Source organism: Gossypium hirsutum, chromosome D07, assembly GCF_007990345.1.
Source record: "Gossypium hirsutum isolate 1008001.06 chromosome D07, Gossypium_hirsutum_v2.1, whole genome shotgun sequence".
Taxonomy (NCBI): Eukaryota; Viridiplantae; Streptophyta; class Magnoliopsida; order Malvales; family Malvaceae; genus Gossypium; species Gossypium hirsutum.
In genome coordinates this window covers 25,457,539-25,480,076 of record NC_053443.1, presented here as the reverse complement: position 1 = coordinate 25,480,076, position 22,538 = coordinate 25,457,539, and the positions used below count along the sequence as shown (strand labels likewise).

General features: G+C 32.5%; 1 protein-coding gene across 1 annotated transcript; it reads left to right on the top strand.

Moving 5' to 3' along the window:
• Window positions 1–18,844: 18,844 nt before the first annotated feature.
• Window positions 18,845–21,502, top strand: LOC107954589 (ATPase GET3A). Its single transcript, XM_016890189.2, has 7 exons — window positions 18,845–19,240; window positions 19,567–19,688; window positions 19,955–20,105; window positions 20,400–20,510; window positions 20,633–20,771; window positions 20,876–20,991; window positions 21,100–21,502. Exons 1-7 carry the CDS (start codon window positions 18,980–18,982, stop codon window positions 21,253–21,255), a joined length of 1,056 nt encoding a protein of 351 aa, XP_016745678.1. The 5' UTR covers window positions 18,845–18,979; the 3' UTR covers window positions 21,256–21,502.
• Window positions 21,503–22,538: the final 1,036 nt, after the last annotated feature.

Sequence of the window (22,538 nt, the reverse complement as noted above, 5' to 3'; positions counted from 1 at the left end):
ATATTGAAAATTTAAATTTCAAAACATCAAAATCAATTAAATAAATTATTGAAAAAATCTTATCCTTTGATAGTGTCAATTGATTTGTTGCTATAATATTGAAATTAATTAAATTAATTAATCAATTTAATCTCCTTACAAAATTTATGTTTCAAATTAAAATCAATTCAAATAATTTATTTTTAATAATTGTCTATAAAACTCAAATTGCTTTTGATTATATGATCTTGAAATTTCCATGCTAAACAAAAAGTAAAGAAAATCCTTGTAATTAATTAAATTAATCAATTTTATATTTCATGTCAAACAAAAACTTAGAATATTTTCATTAATTCTTTATCAAAACGAAGAACAAGCAATTGCAATGAATTTTTCTTTACTGTTGGCTTAGCATGAAAGATTCGAGATTATATAATCAAAAGGAATTTAAATTTCATAGACAATTATTAAATTTTATCATCTAATATGAAGAGAAAAAACATTAATCCATTAATTTTTTTTAAAAAAATAGTGTAATTTTTTAAAATATATGAAGCGATGTGTTTTTTTTTTAAAAAATAACTAGACTACTTTTACATAATATAACATTGATATTTTATTGAGTGTATAAATAAAATATATATTTAATAATTCAGAAGTTATATATAACTAAAATCCTTCATATGATTAAGAAAATTTTGATAAAACTGTTTCAAGGTCACTTTACATTTAAAGAAGAAGAATGGAGTTGAAGTTCAGTTGCTCTGCAACTTTGTAAGATTTCTCTGTAGTTTACCGTTAATGTACAAAAAGCATTAGATTTATTTACCTAGAGCATAATTTAATATAGTAAGAAGCAAAAGAAAATAGATGAATGAAGAATTTTTTGAAGATACATCCTAGCCGTCAAATGTGTGTTTTGCTTTTAAAATGTTAATATTGGTTTTATGAGTAATCAGAGTCATTCCAATGAGGAATAATTGAGTGTGAGATAAGTTGTGTCCAAGGTTGATCTTAATTATGTTGGACAACTATACCTAAGATTCTTGTAGTGTCTGATACATGAGTACAATTAAATTCAAACCCATCATATTTCCATGTAGGAACTACCTTCGCAATTCTCCAATCACCTCACACGGATCATTCAACCTATGCCTACTGCACCTTTTACCTACACTTTGTAACCATTAGGTATATTAACAGTTAATCCAATCAATTTTTCAAATTGAAATATTTCAATTAATTCAGTCGGTTAATTAAATTAATCGAAATTTTTATATTTTTTGTCTTTTGATTAAATTAAATATAAAACATATAAAGAAATACATTGCTATTTTTCTTTTTCTTTTTCTTTTTTAACCGTTTTTAAAAATATATATTATATATTATTTAATTCGATTAATTATCCAATTCCAAACTAAATTAACCGATAACCGAAGTTTCAAAAAATCATTAATCGACCTTCGACTGAACTAAATTCGGCCACCAATTGATTAACCAAATTAGATTAATTTGATCGATTAATTCGGTCTTAACCGAACTATGAACACCTCTAAATTTCAATTGGTCTTTAACTAGATCTTGAAGCACTTCTCACTGGAAACAACCCCATTATCATTCTATCACCAAATAAATGAGTTTGGTTGAACTTGTCAATTAGGAGGTAATGTACGATATCAATTATCTGAGCATCTAAGTACTCTCTACTTAAGTCTCGGTAATGATCTTTTGAGAGACCAAAGTTCGACATCCTATTATCGGCCCAAAATTTGATCTTGTCCCCCTTCCCATGGTTCATCAAATACTCTTCTTTAAATTATCTTGTATCTTTCAAATCGACTTCCGAATGACTACTTTAGAGTTACTTTTAAAAAACATTTGTACAGCCCAATTTTAGCCCGGGCCAAAACCAAATGAACCCAAACCAAATCAAAAACAAAAAAAATAGCCCAACTCTAAAACCCTAACGGCCCAATAGGGCCTAAAATCTAAGCAGTATCAGGGAACCTTAGGGTTCCCTCCTTTCCTTTGCGTCGCTGCCTCCATGTGCTGTGTCAGCGGGCCCATCGCCCGAGGTGGCCTCCGTTTGCACCAAAACTGCAAGTTGACTTTGCCACAGACCTGTAAACAAGGCAAAAAGAGAGACAGAATAGTAGAACGAAAGCAAAAGTAAGAAAGGAACAGTGATATGACAATGTAATCGTGGCTATAAAAGCCACGAAAATAACCATGTAATTTTACACACTAAGAATTCAATACTAAGGGAACAGAAATCAGTTCGAAAGGTGGATATTTTACAGTTTACATTTTTGCTCTAATCTACTGTTTATTTTTTATTTACTTATATTGCATACAGAAACAAAAAAAAGGGAAACGAGAGCCATAAACTGACCTAGATTCGGGTCTTCGACGCCGTGGACGGCTGAAGAAGTCACCTCCAAGGATAGGCGACCGAAAGCCAAAAGGTTTCTTGAACTTTTGGGGCCCTTTCGTTAATATTTTGGGGTATTTGAGTTCGGATTCGGGTTTAGGGGCTTAAAATGGTTGAATTGAAAGTTTTTAGCCTTTTTCCGGCCACCGTGGACGGTGGCGCCATCGCCGACGGCAAGCGGCCATCACGGTGGCCATCGGTCGGATCTTGGGCCGACGTTCGGAGGGGGTTGAGAGCTAGGGGCAATTTACACAAAAAAACCCTTTTTTTTAAATTACCAAAATAGGCCCGGTATTTAATTATTTACCGGAATGGGCCATTTTTTGGAAAATCGTGTCCACGTCAGTGCGATGTTAGGGGACGCGCCAGCAAGTCGCGGCCATGTCTAGGACGCAATTTGTTGCCACGTCAGCAAAGCGCGCTGACGTGGCCGTGACTTGCTGGGCGCGTGAACAGTGCAATGGTAAAAATTTGACCGTGGCCCCCCCAACGGTCCAAAAAAAAATTATAAATACCCCCCACCCTTTTTTTTCACAAACTAATCCTCTCTCAAATTTCCTCTAAATTTCCTCTCAATTTGCTCTCAAATTCCTTCCAAATTTCTCTTAACTCCCTTTTTTTAAATAATTTTAAAATTTTTAAAATTTTTTTAAACCGTAAAAATTTGTACGATTTCAGCAATGGCCGGAGAATTGACTCGTCTTAATAAGCATCACATATCGGTGGAACAAATGAAAATGGTAAGTGTTGAATTTAATTTTTAAATATTATTTAAGAATTTTTTATTTATGCATTTTTAGATAATTATTAATTTATTATTTGTTATAAAAGTCTGTAGATCGGGTATTGGAATGCAATATCCGGAATATGCATGGTCCTCCATCACCGTTGGTAGAGAACTACCTACGAGAAGCTGGTTTTTGGCACGTGGCGACGGTAGGCCGGGGATGCAAGGTGGACCCGAAACTAATCAGTGCGTTGATCGAGAGGTGGAGACCTGAGACGCACACATTCCATCTTCCATGTGGAGAGTGCACTATCACTCTAAAAGATGTCAGTCTGCAATTGGGATTGTCGGTGGACGGGTGCCCAGTCACCGGGTATGCCCAATTTAGCGATTGGGGGCGGTGTGCTACGAGCTTTTGGGCGCTATTCCGGAGAAAATGGAGGGAGGTAAGATCGAGATGGACTGGTTACGTGACACATTCCCTGATCCGGATGAAGATTTAACCGAAATTGAAAGAATCCAATATGCTCGGGCATACATTCTTCAATTAATTGGAGGTTATCTGATGCCCGACACGTCACGGAGCCGCGTACATCTAAAATGGCTGCTGAAACTCGTTGATTTTAGAGCAGCTGGTGAATTGAGTTGGGGGTCTGCCATCTTGGCAACGTTATATCGGGAGATGTGCGGGGCGACGCGACCGAGGAGAGCAAAAACCTGAGGTTGCCTGTCACTACAACAGTCATGGGCACAGTTTCGCTTTCCATTTCTACGTCCTAGAGTGGACCACCTATATGCATTCCCACTCATAACGAGGTAAATTTTATATTAGATTTTACAATTATTATGTAGATTTTTAAAAATAAAAGTATGCTAAAAATTTATTTAATTAGGTGGAACCATCTAGCAAGTCATGCTCGATTACCTACCTCTCTTGAAGATATACGGCTTCTATTGGACCAACGGTCGGAAGCACAAGTAAGTATTAAATAAGATAGATATTTCCATACATTCGTTAGTCGATTGGTATTTAGTATTTAGTATTTAGTATTATGTATATAACTAATATTTTTATCATGTTCATATAGTTTCAATGGACACCATACGAGGATCCGGCAATTCGGGCAGTAATTCCGGAAGAGTTCTTACAAAATTTGAACGCTTGGCATGTGAAAGTCGCATTGATCAACTACGCGACCGTGGAGATGCGCCAGTCAGACAGGGTGTTACGACAATTTGGATGTAGACAACCGATTCCCGTGGACCCTGAGGTGTTTGACGGTCACCACAAAATCGACCTTCGGCAAGAGAATACAGATTGGACGAGATTCTGGTCCGAGTACATCGAATTGTGGGAAGATCGATATGCTTATATACCTAATAGGGAACTGATCATCGTTCTGGAGTTAGCGTGCGTGCCGGAGTACATGCCATAGTTTAGGATCCATGGCAAGCCGTATTTACTATCGCCAGAGGAGAGGCAGCGGCAATTACGTATCCAAAGGGAACGACGTAGCCCTTTAAATCCAAAAAGAAGGGACGACGACGCAGGGCCATCAACTATGCCCAGAAATTCGCCCAGCCCATCTTCAGCGCCCATAGAATCAACAGGCCCAGCGGGAGCACAGACACAGTCACCCGGCCCAGCAATTCAACCGATGATACCAACACAACCGCCTTTTCAAATGATGCCAGGTGCGTTTTCTAGACCTTTTATGTATCCTAACCCTTATATGTTTTCTTTCCCGAGTCCTATGGCAGGTTGGAGCCAATGGCCCGGTTCAGCTCCATTTCCTATTACGTGGAGTGGACCACCGATGTATAGGCTAGCAACGCACGAGGGATCGCAAGAGGGGTCGTCGGGGAGCTCTTCATTTTACCAATCCCCACCACCATATGGTTTTCAAACACCATCGCCGTTGTTGATGCAAACACCTCCACATTCATTATTCTATCAAGCTGGCTCATCGTCCCAACTCCGACAACCAGATGCCGTACTGGAAGAACCAGAATCCTCGTCGGAGGAACCACAACCGCCGCAGGAAGCTGGACAAAGGAGGAATCCAGCGCATAACCGTCGACGGCCGCCATGTGGCACTGAATCCGGCGGGCACGGAGATTGATTTTTGAATTTAAATTTATTTGTACAAATATTTTGAATATTTTGATATTATTTGATGTAATAAAATAGAATTTTTTTTGAGTTATTACTTAAAAACCCTAAACCCTTAAAATTAAAAACCCTAAACCCTTAACTTAAAAACCCTAAACTAATTTAATTAAAAACCCTAAACTCTTAAAATTAAAAACCCTAAACCCTTAACTTAAAAACCTTAACCCTTAACTTAAAAACCCTAACCCTTAAATTAAAAATCCTAAACCCTTAAAATTAAAAACCTTAAACCCTTAACTTAAAAACCCTAAACTAATTTAATTAAAAACCCAAAACCCTTAAAAATAAAAACCCTAAACCCTAAACCATAAACCTTAACCCTTAACTTAAAAACCCTAAACTAATTTAATTAAAAACCTTAAACCCTTAAACTTAAAAACCCTAACCCTTAACTTAAAAACCCTAAACTAATTTAATTAAAACCCTAAATCCTTAAAATTTGAAACCCAAAACCATTAACTTAAAAACCCTAAGCCCTTAAAATTAAAAACCCTAAGCCTTTAACTTAAAAACCCTAAACTAATTTAATTAAAAACCTTAAACCCTTAAAATTAAAAACCCTAAACCCTTAACTTAAAAACCCGAAACAAATTTAATTAAAAACCATAAACCCTAAAAACCCTATTTCTTCCAGGATCTAAAAACCTTAAAAAGCTTGAACCCTAAACCCTAAAAGCCAAAAAAACCTAATGTGGGAAAAACGCCAAAATCGCGTCCCCCGGAACACGTTACGTGGCATGAAATCACGACCACGTCAGCGCGCTTTGATGACGTGGCCGCGACTTGCTGGCGCATCCCCTGACATCGCGCTGACGTGGACGCGATTTGCCGAAAAATGACTCATTCTGGTAAATAATTAAAAATCAGGCCCATTTCGGTAATTTAAAAAAAGGGCATTTATTGGTAAATTGCCCGAGAGCTAGAGAGGATTTTAGTCTTTTTTTTTAGAAAGAAGAGAAAAAATGAGCCTTTTCTAAAAATTTTTAACTTTTATACTACTAACAAAACGACGTCGTTTCACCTGGGGGTTTCAGTGCCAAAATGGTGCCATTTTAAGGTGACCCGAGATCCGACCCATGAACCCCAAAGATCTGCACGTTTTTAGACTGAGGGTCTATTTACCCTTTCAGTCCTTCCGCTTTTGGGCTTTCCTTCAATTTGGCCCCTGTTTTAGGTTTTTCTTATTTTTTAAATTCACCCCTTTAGTCTATTTCAGATTTCAATTCGATCCACCTTGAAGCTATGCGTTTTGGAGGGGAAGGGAAAATTGCCCTTTCAGTCCCTCCATATTATGCACGCGTTCAGAAGGATCCCCTCTTTTATTTTATTTGCGAATTCCCCCCAAAGTTCTGTTTTCAATTCAAATTAGTCCCTTTTTGTTATATTGTTGCTATTAAATTAATTAATTTTAATAATGTTATCATTATTTTTACTACTATTATTATGTTTAATACTGTTATTACTATTGTTTATTTTTTTACTATTATTATTATTATTATTACTCTTATTTATCTATTTATTATTATTGTTCGTTTATAAATGTATGATTATTTATTGTATTTCTTATTTATTATTATTATCGCCATGTATTTATATATACTTTTTGATCCCAAGCTTCATTATATGTATATGTACTTACACACATGTTTGTCTTTTTCTATATATACATAGATACGTACATATTTTTTATAACTTATATATGTACATACACGTACTCATATATTTTTTATACATATTTTATAATTTGTTTACATATCTATATATATCTGTATACGTATTTTCATCTTCATAAACACATTAATACATACTCATATATATACTTTTTATACTTTATGATTTTAATAAACATATATATATACATACTCATATATATACTTTTTATACTTTATGATTTTAATAGACATATATATACATACTCATATATCTTTTTATGTTTTTATAATTTTATTCATTTTCTTTATTCAATTATTTATTTAAGTTTTTATTATTATTTTAAAAGAATGTTTTAATTTTATTTGCTTATATATTTGTCATTTTGCATGATATTGATTTGTCCTTTTATTTATTTTATTTTGTTGCTATTGCTCGTATTATTTATGCTCACATTATCGTATCCATAATTGTCATTTATCAATGCGGCATTTATTTGTACATCAAAATTAACATTACATCATTTTTTTACCCGAATTCATAAAAAAAGAAAATTTTGAAAATAAAGGCAATACTCGGTATTTGGAATTTTCGAGAGGATTGAGCTCTAACGTATTGGGTTCCAATTTTCTTCGTTGAATCAAAATAATCGAGAATGCTCTTTAATCAAAAAACATAAATAAAAAGCTCATTATCGAGAATTCAATACGTTGTGTCTTAACGCTTTGGATGTGACACATTGTTTTCTCGAGATGAGGATTTTTCTAAAAAATAATAAAGGCAATATTCAATGTTTAGAATTTTGAGAAATTGTGCCCTAACGTATTGGGCTGCGATTTCTTCATCTGACTTAAATAATTGAGTATCATTTTAAATTTTATTGCACGAGTTTTTTGGACAAGCTCATTTTTGAGGAGGTGAAATATCATGCCCTAATACATTGGGTATGGCATTTTCTCTCTCCGAAATAAGGGGGTCTTAACGGCTAATTTGATTTATACAAGGTTTTTTTTATAAGGATCGTATTTTAAAATATTTACACATTTTTTATATTAAGACACTAATTAATCAACAAGGTACCAATTTTGGGCGTATCGAGGGTGCTAACCCTTCCTTGTGCGTAACCGACTCCCGAACACGTCTTTTGGATTTTATAAGACCAAAAATTATCATTTTAATAAATTTAAATTTTTATTAAAATGATTTAATTATAAGGTGATCCGATCACACCTAAATAAAAAAGATTGGTGACGACTCCCATTTTTGTTTTATTTTCAAAATCCAAGTCGACCCCGTTTTATCAAAAAAATGGTGTCAACAACATTCTTAAAAACTACTTTTTGAATGTGTGATTTAAGATTTTAAATATTTAACATTATTGTTAAAAAGTATTGTGAAAATTTAAAAGCTCATTTTAGATATGAAATTGTAAAATAAAAAATAAGGTGATTTAAATGGTATTCAAATTTATGAATATTACAATATATAAAATATCAATTTTAAATACTTTAAGCAAATAAAATAAATTATTTGTGCTAATAAAGCTTTGGCATTGTTGGTTAAAGTGGCTGCATTGGGTTCTTATGTACTCAAGTTTGAGGGCCACCATTCGCAATTTTGATTCTTGGTTCTTCAATCCCGACATGTGTATCTCATAAATGGCCACATTCATTTCTTTGTCCGTTGTGTTTTATATTGGTTTGATTCTACGTTATAGTTGCTTGGACATATATGTATATTTGTTATAGTGAAACTTTAAAGAATAAATTATTTGTAAAATTTTATATCAATATATAAAGGTATTAAAACAACATATAATTCAAAGTAATGGAGTAATTGATGAAAAATATCCTTTTTTATTTTTAGGTCTTTATTATTACTATTGCCACAATATTACATTAGAATTATTTTTGTATTAATAAATATTCAACTTAAATTATAATAAAATATAAAAAATTATAATACCCCTTTGATAAAAATCATAAAATATGAAATATAAATTTTTAAAATTTTTAAAATATTTATAATTAATATAAATGAGGGATAAATTTATAATTTTGCACCCACTTTTGAAAAGTCAAAAGCTACCATTTTATATTTTGTATTTGACCTGAAAAGTTAATTTAAAAAATTGGTTTGACTTGAGAAATTACTTATTTGGCGTTATCTAGAAGTTTCCACTTCAAAAAGGTCACACCTCACTCCATCCAAAGCCCATTTGCAATTCTCATTTTCAAAGAAAGAAAAAAAAAAAATTTTTGATCTCTTTACTGAACGAAAGTTTAGAATTTAATATTTATATTTTAATTTGGTATAATTTATTTTTTATTTTTATTATCAAATAATTAATAGTTAATTATATTAATTAAAATATTGTTGTAATTTTTTCGAGTTTAACAAGATGTTTTAAAAAAAAATCAATATGAGATATTAATTAAAAAGGATCTCTACAAAATGAATAGATGTTCATTATCTTTGATTTTCATCTAGCCCAAATGGTACCATATCTCTTTAAAAAGGCTAGTTATTTCTTAGTTGGTGGTTCGATCCATATCATACACAACTTCATCGATTAATTAACTACACATCCTTCAAGTACATACTTTCTCCACTAATTGAGGCACTCCTTACTCCATGAATCCTCGAGGCTTTCCACGGAGTCGAGAGACAAAACTCGGGTCCTGAGACAATACTTATGATTGTTGGGGGCTATATCGACCGCTTCGGAGACTTCTACCAAAGGAGTCGACCCCCCTCCACAATAAAAAGGCTCAAGTGGTACCATTTCTCCTTGAAAAGGCTAGTCATGCCTTGATTGGTGGCTCAATCAACATCTTGCGACTTCATCGATTAATTATCTACACATCCTTCAGGCACGTACTCTCTCCACCAACCGAGGCACTCCCACTCGTGAACCCTCGGGGCTCTCTGTGGAGTCGAGAGAAAAAACCTAGGTCTTAAGATAATACTTACAATTGTTGAAGGTGGTATTAACCGCTCAATGAATGACACTTTAGAGACTTCTCCTGAAGAAATTGACCCCCTTCAACAATAAAAAGACTCAAGTGGTACCATGTCTCCTTGAAAAGGCTAGTTATGCCTTGGTTGGTGGTTCAATTCGTATCGTGTGCGACTTCATTGATTAATTATTTACGTTTCCTTCAGGTACGTACTCTCTCCACCAACTGAGGCTCTCTCACTCCATAACCTCGGGGCTCTCCGCAGAATTGGAAGACAAAACCCAGGTCTCGAGACAACACCTACGATTGTTGAGGGTCGTATCAATTGCCCGATGGAGAACACTTCGGAGACTTCTCCCAAAGGGTTCGATCCCCCTCGACAATAAATATAGTAAAAGATGGAACTACTATTATATTAATATTAATTTTTTATTAAAAGAGGGCTTTTAAGTATTTTTTTAATTGAATTGATGTCGAATTGACTTGTTATATCAATTTGGTAAAACACTTTATGTAAGTATAGATAGATATATTATTTTTAAAGTTTTTTTTATCATAAAAAATTAGAAAAAGGGAAAGAATTGACAAGGTTTAAACCCGTGTCATGGTGAGTGCTAGATGTGAACTTTAACCACAACTCTAACCAAATCTTGGCAACACAATTCATAATATTTATCTAAACTATACTCTCTTTTAATTTTTTTGGCTTGAATGGAAAAAACCCCCCGCAAACTATAACATTTTTCCCAGTTAGGTACCTAAACTTTTTTTTTTATCATTTTAGGTACCTAAACTTTCATTCAGTTAACACTATTTGCCTTTTCAGTTTAAGAAAACTCCATTAGCCAATTGGTGCCTGCAATGTATCATCTTTAAATTATATTTTACATTGTAATTTTTGTAAAAAAAATGAAAAAAGAATAAGCTAAAGTTAAAAAAAATTGTATTTACCTAAATTAACTCACCCAACCCAAAAAAAATTATCCATTCCCAAATCATTAATCGATTCAATTCAAAGTAGATACCAAACAATATATATATATTGTAAATTGCAAATTTAATTGTTGTACTCTAGTTTAGTCAATTTTAATTTCTATAATTTTCAAAATTTAAATTTTTAGTTTTAATCAAATAATAGAAATTAGATTCCTTAAATTAAATTCTATTATTTCCAAAATCTTATGCAGCAAACTTGTAATTACATATGTAATGTCATGTCAGCTTGCTTTTTCTATATAATTCTCGTAAAAAAGTGACATCATATTAGTTAATAGATTTAATGAATATTTCTTAAGTCAATATTAAAATTTCAAAATTTGAAAAGTGTACTGATTAAAAATGATCAAATTATATTATAAAAACTAAATCCACAATTTATGCATAGTATGTGACTAATAATAAAATTTGACATAATGGATTTAACTACTACTGTTTGGATCAGGATTAGAATTTCAAAATTTAAAAAGTAAAAAAACTAAAAATGTAATACCCCATACCTAACCTGATCACCAGGTTTGAGCTATGAGGTGTCACATTCGTTGCTGAAGCAACTACAGTCCCAATTTCTATTGACTCAACAATTTATATTCATTAGAAAGATTATTACATCATTATAACATACCATATACTCTTATCCGGGGTTAATACATGCTTACGAAAGCTTTTTCAATAATACGAGACCATTTGAGTATTAAAATATAAAGTTTCCAACTTTACCAAGCTAGTGACATAACCATGAGAATATCATGTCATGACATTAACAACAAGGGGTTGGTGTCGCGACTTTAATGGTGCAAATTCGCGACTTCAAACAAGGGACGTCGTGGCGTTGAATGCAAGTGTCATGACATTTCTAGAATTGTGTTGCGATTATGAAGTCAGACACCCACAACTCAAATCCTTAATGTTTAACCTGGTAAAATACAAAACATAATTGATTCTAAGATCCAAAAGGTATTCAACTCAATATCATATATGTTCAATTACATATTTCTAACCATGAAAACATTAACCATTCATATACCATTTTATTATTGTACATCTAATACTCAAAGACACCAAGTTGACCATTTACAACCTTAAAAAGGTTTAAACCTAGGTGCCTGCCATTTATCGAAATATGAGGAATTATACAAACTTTGTTGAGTCAAGAGCTACGAATTGGATGTTGAATTCACCTCTCAGGACTTTGAGGTCCACCTATACCTACACACAGAATAAACAAAATGGTACGCTGAGTGATAAAACTCAGTGGTATTTTCATGATTCAAGTGAATATAACAAAAGTATTAATCAAATGTAATTCAAGTTCAACCTTTAGCCATATCACATACACATTCATGCCAAAAGCTTCTATTTTCAAATGAAATATGCATATAACCATTTTGTACATCAATTCATTGATTAGTATTTAGATTTATCATATCATGCCATTCAACATAAATGTATATATATATTCATCTCATAACATACTAGTTTCTCATTCTCGAATCTACTGATTTATTTTATTACCATATCGGTGTTTGATTTGGCATCCTAAGTGTAGTAATTTTGCCAATGTACACTTGTAAATTTTTCGAACATATTGGTTAATAAAATAATTCACGGATTACATTAATATATTTTGTATAATGTCCTCATGTGGTTTTTGCATACAAAGCAAAAATAAAAGTAAATATTGACTCACTATTTGTCTAACTGGTATTACATGGTCGGATCGTAATACAGAAAGACAAATTATATTATTATATGAACCTAAAATGTCTTTAGTCTAATTGAAAATGAGCAAACCAATTGAAAGACTAATATGCTATCTATCAAGTCCAATCAGGGAGATACCTTGTCTTAGGCATCAGAGTGGATGACTCCCAGAAGATAGAGACATAGATGTGACTGATTGGACTGATAGTACATCGAACTGGACCCAAGAAGTGGGACTTGAACCCAAGACCTCAAACACAGACCCATAGCACTTAGCCATTGAAGTAGATACTTAATTGTGACAGATTTCACAGAAACAAAGTTAAATTAATCAGGGCGTTACAAGATCCTAAATCCATTTATGGATGTATTCACTCGTGACGTTACAAGATCCTGAATCCGTTTATGGATGTATTCACTTGTGATGATCATGTTGGAAAATCCTTGATTTGAAAACGGTTTCTTGCACAGTAAAAAATTAAAAATTTTGAAAATTGTCTTGTGATATTTATAGCAATAAACCCTAATCGAATTCATACTTTTGTTTTCAACTTAGCGGACATTTGTTGTTCCCAGCTTTCATGTAACACCATTTAACCGACTTGATCGCCGGGTCCGAGCAACAGAGTACCACATTTATTATCGGATCAACTACTGACAATTTCACAATAAAAGCATCATTTCACTTCATCAATCATGAAATCAATCAATAATACAACATATAATCACATGAACATTCCTTTTTGGGTTTTATACAAGCATAGAATGTTTTAAAGTCAACCTGATATCAAATAGAGACCTTTTTGTAATGCTTTTGAAATTTCAGATCAAGTAAGTTATAAACGAATCATTCAAATATTCAATCATGTCATAAACCTAAATATTATAATATACAATTAATCCCGAGCCTTACTTGAGCTTACGAAAGCTATTTTGTAGACCCGAGCATGAATTAGGACCAAACTGCAAGATTTTGAAAGTTTAGGTTCCAAGTCATGACGTGACCTTTTCTATGTCGTGACGTCGTCAAAATAGTCACGCCATGATGTCAGACCACTTGACCTCAGGACAATACAAACTGTCTATCAATATTGTAACGAGAGGTATTTCACATTGAGACGATGACTCTTTTTGTTATGAAATTTTTCCATTTAGTACATATTTCATGCCAAGCCAAACCTTGAGCTTATTTAGTGTATATATGCACATCTAATCCTACATAAAACCATTTAAAGGCATTCCCAAACATTCATTTATCATTACTCAATTCAAACAATTCTAATTACCAAAGCAACATGAACAAAATTGTGGCACCAAAACTTATCAAAACTACTTGCTCAATTCAAGCTTACCTAACATGTAACACCCTATACACGGCCCGGTCGCTGAGCCCAAGTAATAGAACGCTACTTCAAACAGCACAACTTATGCATATTCACACAGTCTCAATTACATACAACAATCACCACATCCAACCAATAACAGAAGTTTTTGAGTCTAAAATTCATTAAGAAACATTGAAAACAACTTAATAAATACTAACCCGCAGTAGGAACAATTTAAAAACATTCTTAGGGACCATTTAATGAAATTTCCAAAGACACCATGTAGGTATCAATACACTATCACAGGTATCGATATTTATGGAGACTAGTATCGATACCATTAAGAAAATCTGTACCTTTTTAGCATTATGTTTTTCCACAAATTTTAAAACCAAACAAATTATCAATACAAAGCAAAAGCATCTGTATTTTTACCATGAGTATAGATACTCATGAAAGGGTATCGATACTAAAAGGAGCTATTATTTCCTGCACATTCGTTCCAACATAGAGGTATCGAAACATATGCCCTGATTACCGATACCTCTATACATTTCATCCAAAATTATAGCAAAACAGGACATTTTACATACTTAAACATTTTCCTCTTCAACATGCATCAAATAACACATTATCCAACATCAAAATGATCATAACCATAGTCCAAAATAACATCTCTACCTCAATTTAATTAAACTATAACAAAACCAGTAGAATAATGGTAAACGTCCATCAAATCCGAAAGTCTATAATCATATCAAAATACTAAAGACATAATAAACATAACCAACCAAAATTCTAGCCACATTGCCTTTATTTCCACAATTCAAAGAATAGTTAAAATGTCACCTACTTAATTTACTAACCTAACTTGGATCACTTCCTTGGAACCGCACCACTCACACCGCAACGCTAAATGTCTACAATGGTTTAGAATGGAGTGTGTGAGCCTAAACAAGCTCAGTGAATGTACAAAATTATCGCAAATACACACAATACCATAGTTAAACGAAAGCCACAAAAGACACATTCTCAGTAGTGTTTAACTATAGTGCCAACCTAACCATATTTATGCATCACTTACTAATACATCTAACATTGTATTCACATAGTTACACATGCATCACGTTTCACACACGATTCATTAATCGATAAATTGATAACTTGAGACATAAAAGTGGGCTCTACCACCACACATTAGATACACGGATCTCCAACGCACCAATGACTCGAAGAGCCGAACATATCCCAAAAGTGTAACATCAAGCTAACACTCTCCAACACACCAGCATATCCCGATGAATGGAGCTTAGCTCACATTCCTTTATCTCTCCAAACTGTCCTAGGCCTCAATGCCTTAAAATCACAACACAAGGGTGAGTACTCATATAATCCTATGGCATGCCAACTATATCCAACGATCTCAAAAGATCACAAGGCCAAAATATCAACAATTATACATATTTTATTACTTACTATTTTCTACACACTTTCATTGCACATTTACGTTATAAACCCAATATCATCACATTTACTTGGCATGTTTACATGCTATTAACTTATATATTTCACAAGAGTTAACACAACATATGTCACATATCACATGAACATATTACACTATTCAATTTGCATCACATATTCACAATTTTGCAATATAAAACGAGAAGACTAAGAAAGTTTACACTCGAAACTTAGGATAGGGGTTTAGGCTACTCTTAGGCTCCCATTTAACACTATGAATCATGTATGCAAGAAGCAATTCCAAACACTCACTGTTCACGTTTTCACCTATTTGCCGAAAGCTTAAACTAGTTTTTCCTTGCCTTTCGTCTTACTCGAAGAAGGTCCTACTGACTCTGAAGCTTCACACATATCAACCACACAATATACACAATTATTTAATAGCTATAACCACATTTCAACAAGCAAAAAGGTAGGCCTAAGACTAGCTCCCCTTGAAACTGAAATTTTCGAATAGCATAGTCGAAACTCAAATATCCCAATTCTTACTCATTCCTATTGCTCAAAATCAATTTTAATAATCTAGTTACTCTTCTAAGAATAATCCTCAACCTTCAAACCGCACCAAACTGCTTAGATTTATGGTTCCGAAAATTTGACATACATGACCAATTTTTAACAAAAACTCAACAATACCTTAAAATTTTTTAACAAGACTTTAAAAAGAGTTTAAAAACCTTCTAATCACAACAAAAAAAAAGTTGAAAAACACTTTGAAACAATAATTTCATTCAAAATCTCAAATTTCACCATTAACGACCCAAATTTCAACTTTTACCCAAAACCTTAGATTTAATGGATTAAAACTCGATTTAAATGACTAGATTACTTAAAAAAACTATTAGGAAAACAAAACATTACATTGATTGAGGGAAAAATGAGTGTTCAATAGAAAGTTCAAGAAGCCCACAAGTTCGATGACAAGGAAATTAAGGGTGTTCTTTGTGCTCTTCTTGGTTTTCAAAGGGGGTTTAATGTTTAACGGATGATGAAAATCAAAAGAATTGAAGTTTGGAAGATCAAAATAGGTGAATGATATTTGGGAACTTCAAGGGACGACAAAAAAGTGGAGGAAAAGGGTTTTGTGAGTTTCTTGTAGGTGAAGGGAGAAAATAGGGTATTTTTAAAACTTTGGTATATTTACCTTTGTGGTACTCTCAATTTTAACCCATTTTTTGAAACAATCTATATTTTACAATTAAGGGTCTTTTCCTCATTATTTTCACAAATTAGTTTAGTTTTTAAAAAGCCATGGACGAAGACACTTTCGGGTTACCACATTTTTGAATTCTCGAACACATTTTGGAGCCAAAAATTTTAAAACTACCCTCGAAACTTCTGGACACAATTTCAGGATGTGACATAACATACATATACCATTTCAAATAATCATTTTTTTCATAGAATTATGCATCAAACCATACCATTACATTACATTCCATTCCAATACCTTAACAGACAATTTCTCAATCAACCAAACATTTATATGTCATTAAAGTCCTTAAGTAATCATTCCACTTGTAAACATTTAATCCTTCTCCTATTGCACTTTCAATCAATTTCACCAATATAACCATAGTAATTATTTTCAAAATTTGCCAATCATAAGATCCGCATGCAATATAACATATTACCAAGCTTACACACACTTATACATGCCCATAGACAAGTCCAAAATCAAACATTCAACAAGGTTCAAACTAAAATCAACCAGCCAAGATAAACACTTATATCAACCCTATATACATGCCACATAATCGAATATAAAATGGTTAAAAGAGCTATTGAACCGATATCGGGATAGTGTAAGCTTTTCGACGATCCATTTAACACGTTCCGTAAGTTAGCCATCAGGGAAACAAAAGGGTAAGCATTACAAATGCTTAGTAAGTTCACAGATATTTAAACAACAACTTACCTCAAATTACAACATAATTTGATAAAATACCAGCTTTAGGAGTTTGCCTAAACATGACAACCACATATAAACCATGTGAGTATCAACATATATCGCATCTTATAATAAATCAAGCATATAACATTCCCAGTCACTTATAACCAGCATTTATTCAATTAAATATAAATTTCATATAATTTTCTATCTATTATCAATAGTACTTCCAATTTCAATATAATGTTATGCACTATTTCATTTCATTATTCAATTTTCAAATAAAATCATTAATTCATCACATTTTCGTATCGGCCCTTCAGGCTCGTATAATAAATTCACATGATCTTTTATAAATTACAACATGTATTTGTATCATCAAATCATATTACCAACACAATCCGTATATCATTTATCCCATTTACACTTTATACCCCTATTAACCTGACTCAAACTTGGACGGATATACGGATCCAACCAATCACACTAGTTTGACATCTAGTGCCTCGTCGGACAATGTTGAAGTAAATAGTTTGCGTCCAACACTCATTAATGTGTTTGACACCTAATGCCTCATCAGTATAACCGAAGTAATTTGGCACCCAGTGCCTCATCGACACATATTCGAAGTAACCCTAAACTCTTCCTATCCTATGGCATGCCAACTATATCTGATTCTACCCAAACAGTTAATAAAGTAACCATTTTCAATTTCCATTATAAGCCAATTTCTCAATTCAATAATATGTTCAATAGGCAATCATCAATACATATCAATATATCAACAATTTTGTTTATAATTTTTTTTTACATTTTTTGTAACAATATTATCAATTTCAACTAAATTATTTTCAATTACCGTATTTTTTAAAATTTTTATAAATTAGATTTTTTTCTAGGTTATATATATTTATGAATTTTTATATATTTATTTCTATTTTTATATTTTTTTAATTTGTATATACATTTAAGAAAAAAATATTTATTTTGTTTTGCATAAAGACGCCATGTAACACTTTGTGATTGGTTGTAAGATTTTTCTTTTAACATTTGTAAAAAAAATATAGACTAAAAAATATAATGGAAGTATATTTTAGGTATCAAATTGTAAAGTGATTGATACTTTTAAGTACCAAATTGGGATACCAAAATGAAAAAATAGATATAGTTTAAGGTCCAAATTGTGAATTAAGCCAATCATTAAATACAAACAAATACTACATCATCATCTAACCTTTTGAAATATTACCTTTGATGGTATTTGGTTTATTTTTTTCGGGACTAAAATAACACTAGCTCAATGAAGTAGATGAAAATAAGCATAGATTATTATAAAAAAAATCATTTATATAAATACCAATAAATGAAATCAATTCGCAATGTACGCTTAAATAAAGAGAATATAAGTAGTAGTATTTTTAAGTAAAAGAAAATACATAACAAACTATATATTTTTAAGGTGACAATAAGATTAAGGATCTGAAATGCGCAGTGTACGCTTGTCCTTAGAATCGTTCATACGTTGCTTGGGCAGAACTCGTGATGAGTTCGAACAAATAACTCTGATTCCTTTCTCACAAAAGAAAAAGAAAAAGGGAAAAAAAAAGCTTCGTTAAACAAACATGGCAGACAGTGACGATATACCAGAGTCAACCGTTCATAACATATTGGAGCAAGATACCCTGAAGTGGGTTTTCGTTGGTGGCAAAGGAGGTGTGGGTAAGACCACTTGTAGCTCGATTATTTCGATGCTCTTGGCTCGGGTCCGACCCTCTGTCTTGATTATTTCCACCGACCCTGCTCATAATCTCAGCGATGCTTTTCAACAGAGATTCACAAAGACTCCCACTTTGGTCTATGGCTTCAAGAATTTATATGCCATGGTATCCTTTTGCTTTCTGGTTATCCATGTATTTCGCTTTGCACGGTTGTGTTTTTGTTTTAGAATCGTGCGTTTTTTTGTTTTGAAGAAATCAGGCATTGCTCAGTCATGTTTTGTATTTTGATCATTGATCGGCTGAAAAATTTGATACTGTTTCTTTCATCTGAGACCAAGAAAAATTATGTCAGTATGATTTTTATATGTAATCCAGTGATGGGTTCACTCTGGTTAATGCTTGGGCTTCTGCATTAGGGATTTGTTCTTTATTAGAACTTTTACAGAATTCATTGGATATTTTAATTTTCTCAATTTCTTTCTACATAATAGGAGGTAGATCCTAGCGTGGATAATGATGAATTCGGGACGGAAGGAATGGATAGTTTATTTTCAGACTTGGCGAATGCAATTCCAGGAATTGATGAGGCGATGAGCTTTGGAGAGATGCTTAAGTAAGATATCCGTTCTATTCTGTTTCATACTTAGATTCTAATAACGACTTCAGAATCACTACGGTCGTACTTTATTCATCTGTATTGTTGAGGCCAGCCCAAGTGGTAGCATGCGCAAACTCTTTAGTTTCCATGGTTCCACATGTTCAGTCGCTTTGTGAACCTGCTAGGGCTCTCGGCAGTGTTGGGAGAGAAAAGTTTGACCGCTTGGATTGTTTAAGAAATATTTTGATCAATTGTTGTCTGAATGTAATATTTTCCTGTAGATTGGTGCAGACAATGGATTATTCGTGCATTGTATTCGACACTGCCCCAACCGGACATACACTTCGGCTTTTACAGTTTCCAGCTACCTTAGAGAAGGGACTTGAAAAAATGATGTCGCTGAAAAGCAAATTTGGTGGTTTATTGAGTCAGGTATGACTTTTTTAAGTTTTATCCGATATTTCGCAACTGGTCTTCAAGACTTTTTTGTTAACAATGTGCCTATAGATAATAAAATTTTGTAACTTTCATTAAAACCACTATTCTTTCCTTAATATCTTATTTCAAGTGATGAATGCTATCCTCCTATCTTCTAAGTTTGTTTTTGGCATCGTTCTAAGGTTATATGGCATGGAGCTATTACATTCATTCTTGTCATAGCTCACATGTCAGTTCATAGTGTCCTAGTCGGTTTCTGCTCATGAAGTTTAAAACTCATCACGGCAGGTGACCCGTATTTTTGGGGTTGAAGATGAATTTGGGGAGGATGCAATTATAGGGAGGCTTGAAGGCATGAAAAATGTGATTGAACAAGTTAATAAGCAGTTCAAAGACCCAGTAAGATATACCATTCTCTTAGTCTTTTTTCCCATACTTTAAACTTTTAACATATGAAGGGCAATTATAGTGCCCTGCTCATGCTTTTTTTTTTTTGTATAATTTCACTTTCCTTCGAGCAGGACTTGACAACATTTATCTGCGTTTGCATTCCGGAGTTCCTGTCTCTCTATGAAACAGAGAGATTGGTGCAAGAACTCACCAAATTTGAGATTGATACACATAATATTATCATTAACCAAGTACTTTTTGATGATGAAGGTATGCTTTACTTTCTTACTATGTCTATCGATTTCCTTTCTGTCTCACTGGAATTGTTGCTTAAGTGAAACGCTTACCATCAATCCCCCTTTCTTTAATTTAAGATGTTGAGTCCAAGTTATTAAAAGCTCGAATGCGGATGCAACAAAAGTACCTTGATCAGTTTTTCATGTTATATGATGATTTTCACATCACTAAGCTGCCATTGCTGCCAGAAGAGGTGAGCTCAAGCTTACTTGATCTGAACATTATACTCTGAATTTTGTATATTGGCATATGTTGGGGATCTCAATAGCTCTTAACTACCCCTGTATGGTTATAATAATAGGTTACTGGGGTTGAAGCTCTGAAAAGATTTTCACGCCATTTTATTACACCATATCAACCATCCCTCGAAAAGGGAACTGTAGAAGAGGTAGAGCAAAGACTGTCGAGGTTAAAGGAACAGTTGGCCGAGGCTGAAGCCGAACTCGAGAAACTCTAAAAAGGAAAACAAAAAGGTCTGGTTGCTGTTATATGAGTTGGTATGGCACTGCTAAGTTGGCCACATAAAATTATGATGCCGCATCCTATTAAACTAGTCCGGAACAGAGAAATTAGCATTCCATTTGGTGCTTGCATAGCATCATTTGTTTTAGAAAATTTTGTTTACAATTCTTTTTTCACAATCAACATGCATAACTTGCTCCCATTATATTAAGTTTCAATGTCATGAAGGTATCTTTTTTTTTTTTTTCTTTTCACGGTGAAAACCTAAGACAATAAATCTCTCATGGTTAATTGAGAAAGTACAAAACCATTGTAGATATTTCTAAATAATTTTTAGATAAAAATATACATGCTTATAAATATAATCACATGTAAATTTAACTAAAAGCGGAATAGAATTTGAACTTTTGTTTTTGTTTTTTACGTGTATCAGTACTTCAATGTTGTTAACAATTCAAATGGTATATATTTAGTGAACTGGTTGAGTATAGTACCTCTTCAAAGCTTTCATATATATAGGCATTAATTTCTAATCACCCAAATTTATTTGAGTTTACGTTGATTAATATTGGTGTTTTGTATTTTTATTTTACCGTGAAAACATAATTAAGAAATGTGTTTTAATTAAAGATGATACATAGTCAATTAATATTAAGCATCGGTGTCTAACTTAAATCAAATGAATACAATCAATCTTCTTTTTAATAATTTTATTTGTTTGCGAAAATTTTAGTTTTTATAGAGAGGTAGTTGTTATACATTTATAACAACATTTGAGATCTAAACCATATTTATTTCTTTTTAATCCTCAAATTTTAAAAAATTAATAATATATTATTAACTATTTTTCTTTACTTATATGATGCACGAGTTAATTGTATGTATTAATTAAGTTATATTTAATTATTTCTTTTTTTAAATAACTTTTGTCTTGTTTCATTAATAACAAGGTTACATAATTAAAACATAATAATATATAAGTTTAATTTTAAAAATATGATAATTGATATAAAGTTGAATTAAAAAAAAAGAATATTTTAACTTATTTTTAAAATATAAATATTATAAAAGTAGATTGCGTGAAATTCTATTTTTATATATAGTTTGTAACTTAATTTTAATTATTAATTAGTGAATGAATATTGCTAATTAAATCTATTTAAATTTTAATTTTTAGTGGTGTCGGAAATGCGATTTTGGAATCTCATTTTCATAAACTGAACTTGTAAATATAAAATAGGAATATTTACAAAGTTAATATGAAAGTATAATAAAGTT